The 7,097-nt window shown below is 34.0% G+C and overlaps 1 protein-coding gene across 4 annotated transcripts in view; it reads right to left on the bottom strand.

Annotated features, from left to right (window-relative positions):
• Positions 1–7,097, bottom strand: part of Arl13b (ARF like GTPase 13B) — a 72,220-nt gene that overhangs the window by 52,342 nt on the left and 12,781 nt on the right. For 2 of the 4 annotated variants that reach the window (XM_021238817.2, XM_087214087.1), the window contains exons 2-3: positions 4,942–4,978; positions 2,854–2,924 (exon numbers count right to left, since the gene is read on the bottom strand). The exons of 1 other annotated variant lie outside the window; for it this stretch is intronic. In XM_021238817.2, coding sequence (XP_021094476.1) covers positions 2,854–2,908 — 55 coding nt within the window. In that variant the 5' untranslated portion in view covers positions 2,909–2,924; positions 4,942–4,978. The remainder of the gene's footprint in view (positions 1–2,853; positions 2,925–4,941; positions 4,979–7,097) is intronic. One more of the 4 variants, XM_004857923.4, reaches the window with a different exon arrangement.

Raw genomic sequence — 7,097 nt, 5'->3', positions numbered from 1 at the left:
TCAGTGGTAGAATACTTGACTACCATATATGAGCCCCTGCATTCATATAGTACAAGAAAGAAAGAGAGAGAAAGGAAGAGAGAGAGAAGGGAAGAGAGAGGGAAGGAAGGAAGGAGAAGGGAGGGAGGGCAAGGCAAGGCAGATACTATAGTGACATTACAGATGGAAGACACTGAGAGTCTGGATTTAAGCAACAATAGTGTACTTATAGAGGAGGCAGATATATCTTAAAAGAAACTAGCAAATTCAAAGAAAAAGCAGACTGACAGGTTAGAGAAGAAGGGTAAGTGGAAGAGCAGAGGCTCTGAGAGAGATGCTGTAGGAAGGATGTCTAGTATTCCTAACAGTCATGGTCTAAACAACTGGGACACCAAAATGATTAAAACAGACCTCGGAGATTTAGGGTCTGAAAAGGTGGAGGGAGAAACAAAAAAATGCAATTAAGTTGTAGGTATAAGTAAGAGTGAGACAAAAAGAGGAAACAGCCAGTTCTACTGGACGGAGTGGTAATGATTAGGGGCAGACTTTATAAAGGAGGAGTCTATATGACAAAAATAAATCTTCAAAGATACATAGATATTCTCTCTAGTAAGACAAATGGGAACAACATAAAAATACAAAGACATGAGAAGGATTAATTTGGGACACTAAAAATAAATCTTTAAAAAAATTACTGGAATCTTTAAAAACATTAAAGGTAAGCAGTCAATCAATGGAGTAGGCTGGGCAATAAATATAAGATAACAAACAAAAATGGAGCAGAGGAGAGGTAAAAGTTGAAGGCAGCTGTGACTTTTAGTCTATTATGTGAGCTTTTTCTACAATCAAAGAAAGGAGCTAATGGATAAAAGAAGCTAACAGAATGTGAACGTTCTAAGTATGCACAACAAATTAGGTGGTCTGATTAGCATAGTCTAAAGTACCTGACTTGTTGAATGTAAGGTTTTGAAAGAATGGAAGAAGGAAAGAAGTTCAGATGAGATATTATGGCCTTCAGGTCAAATATTCCTTGCTACTAGTTTTTGTGTGGCCCAAAAGCTAAGAATGTGTTTTACATTTTTAAGTGACTGAAAATAATATTTCCTCACATATAAAACTTACATTCAATTCAAATTCAGTATCCATAAATGAACTATCTTTGGAACATGGCCAGTCTTGTCTGTCTACATATTATTATGGCTGCTTCCATATTACAGTGTCAGATTTGTATATTTCCGAAAGAAACTGTCTATGACTCCATAGCCTAAAATATTGTCTCTTTACAGAAAAATTTTGCTGACCTCTGGCTCAGATAATGACAGTGGGTGCTTCAAAAGGATATACAGTATCTAGAATATAGCAAGAGTGGTACCAAGAAGATTTTAAAAGACTGCTTATACAATATAACATAGTTTATATTTACTGTCACATAGACTTTGTGGTTACATAGTGTTTTCCTCTGACACTAAGTTTTGTAAGGTATTAGTAAATACCTTACACTCTCTATTTGATATGCATCTTGTCATAGTCATTGGTTTTCAGGAACAAATACATGAAAGCTTTTCTTTTTTTTTTTTCCTAAGTTATTTTATTGGTACATTTTAGGTATACAATTCATTTACATTTATCTTTGGGTGCTTGTACCTGTACATAATATATCTTGGTTCTTATTTTTTCCCCATTACCTGTGCGCCCTTCCCTATTTACATAGATTTAATTTCCATTTTTTTTCTTTTCTCATAGTTTTTCCTTTCCCTCCTTTCCTTTCCCCTTCCCCTCCCTTCACCCTCTTGTCTTTGGACCTTTTTTCCTATTTCAAATTATCAATTATTCATTTTAATCATTTTAACCCTTGTTTACATTATCAGTTTCTCACACTAGTGAAAATATTCTGTATTTACACGTGTGTCCTATATATTTCACTTAAGAGTATGGCCTTGATATGCATCCATTTAGCTATAAATGACTCTAGTTTTTCTTTCTTTATGGCTGAGTAGTACTCCATTTTATAAAAAAACCACATCTTCTTTATCCAGTTTCCAGTTGATGGGCACTTGGGCTGCTTCCAAGCTTTAGCTATTACAAACAGTGCCGCTATGAACATGGGTGCACATATATCACTGTGTTATGATTCTTTTAATTCTTTGGGGAAGATACCCAGCAAGGGAATAGCTGGGTCAAATGGAACCTCTAGTCCTAGTTCTTTGAGGTATCTCCATACTGATTTCCACAGTGGTTACAAATACATGAAAGCTTTTCACCCAGTTCATATGCTCAAAATTCCTTGCTGATGGTATATTCTCAGCATCCAACAAGCTCACTATCCTAGACACTGCTATATTGTATGAAAGATCATTAAATTAGCACTAACCAACTTAATATGTCATTGAGATTTAATATATATGATACAAAGCTATTTAATGACATAAAGGCCTATCTTTAATATAACTGTAAAAAATTATATATCATATTTTAAAGAGCATCAAGAGACACTATGCTAGCTAACTGTATCTCTATTTCATGTAGGAGTAGTCATGTAACTAAATTCTGGTCAATAAAGTACAAGTAGAAGATGGGTATCCTTAAATGAAAAAGTATATTATTTTTTCTTCCTATTATATAGAACACAGTTATAATCCCTCCTAGATAATTAAAGATCTCAAGGAGCCTCTGCATCTATTCAAACAAGATAATAGCTGTTAACATGAAGCCTGAGCTTACTCATATTGGTCACAAGAATATTAAGAATATAAAATAATGAAGTACATATTACCTGTCCCCAATTAATATGTAATAAAACAATTTAACATAGATAAGTAAATAATTCAGAAAAATTAATAGAGTTCAGAAAGCATAAAAATATTTTCAGCTTACCTCCTTTGATTCCCTTTGCAGTTGCAGTTTTACCAGCATTATCAAGTCCCACCATCAAAAGAGTCACCTTTCTTGAAATAATAAAAAAATCAAAAATCACCTTCTTTGTTAATTTAGCATAGTTAAAAAAATTCTTTCACTGAAGTAACACTTAAGGAGAACCCACTATATACAACAATCTCTTGGATGTTATGAGGTTCAATGACAAAATACATATTCAAAAGCAAAATGTATGAAAAATATCTTTAAAATGTTATCCTTTTATTCCCTAAACAAAGTAAAACTGTGCAACAGATAATTTAAGGGGCAGTGAAGAATAAAGAAAGAAGGAAGACAAAAAGGAAGGCAGAGAGAGGGAATGTAGCCTTGAGTTATTTATCATGGATAAAGACTCAATTGTTTAGATAATCTAGTTCCAGTTCTTATAAAAGTACACAAGAAAGGAATTTTTGCTATGTCCTAGGTTCAACTGTTTTTAGATAGGCAGCACCTTATTAAATATGAATCTTAAATATAACACAATTACTTACTTAAGCGCTAACATAATTTGAAAGAAACTTCTTACACTTCTAAAGTTTAAAATATTTCTGGAGATACTATATAGCTAAACTCCATGCAACAAAAAAAAAATCAAGTTTAATTTTACAACGGAAGCATAAGCCCAATAATTAATTTGCCAAAGGTTATACCACTAATCAATTATAGATTCAGAATCAGAATGTAAAGCAACTAATTCCTAGGAACTTCTTAAACCTGGGAAAGGTATAAAGGAATAAACCAATAATAATGGTCCAATTAATTTGGTGATTCAGTCCTTACTGATTCAGTTCCAGGCTGAGTCTTTGCACATGAAAAAGGTCCATTACCACCATGGATTTGGAATGAGAGAGAAAGCCATAACTGAACGTAACTGCCATGTTGAGACCACAAGGAAAGCTGGGCATGATGGTGCACACCTGTAATCTCAGCACTCAGGAGACTGAGGCAGAAGGATAGATGCAAGTTCAAGGCTGGCTAGATAGCATAGCAAGACCCAGTCTCAAAAACTAGGAAAAAATGACAGGAAAAGCCAACAATACTATAGAGTACAGTATAAGTATACTCAGTCTTCATTGGCAATAATGCAAAGGAAGGTTAGAAACAAATCAGATAGCTGCAAAAGGTGTTCTCTAATTTTTCTAGGCCTGGATTTGTTGGATACGGTCTCTGTCTTTTTTTCTTGAATTCCATATACACTAACAGGGTCCATATAAAAGAGGGTCCATATATAGGAGGGTCCAGTGGAGGTGTAAGGCAGTGCAGAAAGAGGTCACAAGCTAAGGAAGAAGAAACTCAGCCTTGTTAAAGCCAAACCAGTCATTTATTTAATAGTCACTGACCAATTTCACACCAGATATCAGTGTTCCAGGTACTTAAGATACACTGGCTGATTAATGCACAGACTTCTACCACAAAACAAAACAAGAATATACACAAAGAAAATCTTCCTTATTAAGTATGTTTCAGCGGCAAGAGAGAATAATGATATAATAAATAAGTTGCATATAAATTACACGGTATGTTACAAAGTCTTTAAGTACTATGGGAAAAGCAGAGCAAGATAAAGGGGGCAGGAAGAGGGGTGGGAGGTGCGAGCAGTTTTACAGAGTGATCAGGACAGGCCTCATGCAGACAGTAAAATATCAGCAAAGCCTTGGAGGAAGGAGTTAATTAGAAGAGCTGGTGTAAAGAAATTTAGGTAGAAACAATTAGGAATGTCCAACTATCAGCAAGGAGGCCACCGCGGTGAAATCAAATGAGACAGAATACAAAGACTGAAGATTGGAGACAGAAGCCAAGACTTTACTCAGTGAAATTCAGTGTTTATTTCCTTTGTTATACAGGAGCCTGGGTCTTTTCTAAATGTTTCAATCACCCCATGCCCACCATGGAGAATAAATGGAAGTCTAAGAATAAGGTAAATCACAATAAGCAGCATCCTCGGGCCCCATTCCTAACCAGCTGGTGATGACACCAGTGGAAATACTAAAGAGAGTCACCGGAAATTATGAATTTATAGAGATGAGGTAATATGTAAAGTACAGGTACCTCTATCCATGTGAAAATTGTATCTGCACTCTCAACCCTGCAAAACATGAAGTTACTTTGTAAGGATGCTATTAGATATTTAGAATCTAATTTTATTATTTTGTTTGAATAATTCATAATTATGAATTGAGTAAATAGGCTAATAAATATGACAGAACAAGATTTAAATACAAAATGATTTCCTGAACAAAGTGTAGTAAATGATTATATAGAGAAGATGAATAATGGAACATTTCAAATACAAGTTTTAAGTAATTCAAGTTACTAGAAGCAGTGAAATACTCTAAAATAATCTTAATATTAAATTCATCTGAACTGTTCTGTAGTTATTTAGAATACATTCCAAAGTCTGCAGTGCTTTAAACCTCACCATGATCCCAAACAATTACTTCTGGAGAACATATCCATGTTTTTTGCTTATTTTTCAACATCTATTCTAAAAATATTTAGCACTCATTCTACAGTAGCAAACAAAAAGCTAGCTCTTGGCCCTCATAAGTTTTAGGATGCAGCAAAAAATAAAACAATTGAAGAGATAATTTCAGTAATATGGGATAACTGTTCAAAGGGGGAAGCATCTGCAACCATGGGAAGAAAGCAGACAGTCTATTCTACAAGCCCAAGATCATAATACAAATAAACATCTGCTACATCAGCAGATCTAGGAAGACATCATGAAACTCTTTCACATACTTTGTTTTTTGAAAGGAAAATGACCTCTCATTCATTATTACATAGGCGAAACATTTTCTCCATTCTTGTCAATGTTTCAATTTAAGAATTTCCATATACAGCACATTTTAACATTGCTTTTATTTTAGTTTGTTTGTTTTACTACATTTTCCTTTGGTTTTGTGGTGCTGTGGATCAAACTCAGGGCCCCATACATGCTGAGCCAATGCTCTACCACTCAGTTACACCCTCGGCCCTTAGCGCTGCTTTTAAAGCTACCAAAGATGTTAACTTTTATCTTAAGAGCTTGCATTTCTAAATAAGCTATTAAGTTCACACAAAGCAAAAAAGTATTTCAATGATGAAATCACTTTGGAAAATTATAATCATGCTGAGACTGAAAAGAAATAAGTCTCTCTGGATTTCTATTTGTACTTGTGCTACACCTTGAACTAGTTAATTTTTAAGATTATGTTAAAAACTTGGAAAAAAGCTTTAATTAAATATTTAATTAAATATGTGAGGTAATTAATTAAATAAATTAAATATGTGAGGTAATTAAAGCCTCACTGAATAAGCATAACAATAGCAGTACAAATAAAAATCACAGCATGAATTATTACAATGCCTGACAGCAAACCATTAAATTTATACTTGGAGAACAAAATGAGTTTGAAAGTTAACATTTACCTAAAACTCAAAAGTCTATGCAACTTTTAAAATAATGAAGAACTCCAACCTATTTAACACATATAAAACGTACATGTTGCCATAGCTTTTAAAAATAGCTATTATAGCTTTTAAAATTATCAGTGAGTGCAGTATGGCTGTGGTGCTATATAACAATAGATGAAAAACTATCTTTTAATTTTATGATGAGTGATCAATTATATTAGCTCCTCAAATTGAAAAGGATAATTATACAGTGTTCTTAGGTTTTCACCATCTGGAAAAAAAAGCAGTAAATAACATAAAAGGGATTGTGGCATTTTCTCCTATACAGCCACAAACTTGGTCTTAGACAGAGCTGTGTTCAAGTACCAGATTTGCTATTTCCAATAAAACCAACCATTTAGTCATTTGGTAAGGCAATAATTCAATAAAAGCACATTACACATTATGGACACAAAAATGCCTCAGACATGATTCCTATGTCAGAATCCTCATCCAGAATGACTAAAACAAATATTAATATACTGTGATAAATGTTGATCTGTATATGTAAGATGATAAAGGAATACAGAGCAGGGGACTTCATCCAGCCCAGAGAAAGGGAAGGTCAAGAAAACTACTTAAAGTGATGGCTGAGCTAAGTTCTTAAAGAAGATTGCCAAGCAATTGGTAGGTAAAGATAGGAGGAGGAAAATGAAGGACAGTGTATGAAAAGACATCCTAATCCCAGAGGTTAAGAGCACATCTCAGTGTAACAGCCTTAAATGAAAGAGAACACAGAACAACTGAATACAACTATACCTTGAGGGGAC

The sequence above is a fragment of the Heterocephalus glaber genome, unplaced genomic scaffold, assembly GCF_053883595.1.
Source record: "Heterocephalus glaber isolate CG9 unplaced genomic scaffold, H.glaber_assembly_v1.0 deba00000122, whole genome shotgun sequence".
NCBI lineage: Eukaryota > Metazoa > Chordata > Mammalia > Rodentia > Bathyergidae > Heterocephalus > Heterocephalus glaber.
Note: the sequence above shows the minus strand (reverse complement) of the source record. Positions and strands in the feature narration are given on the sequence as shown.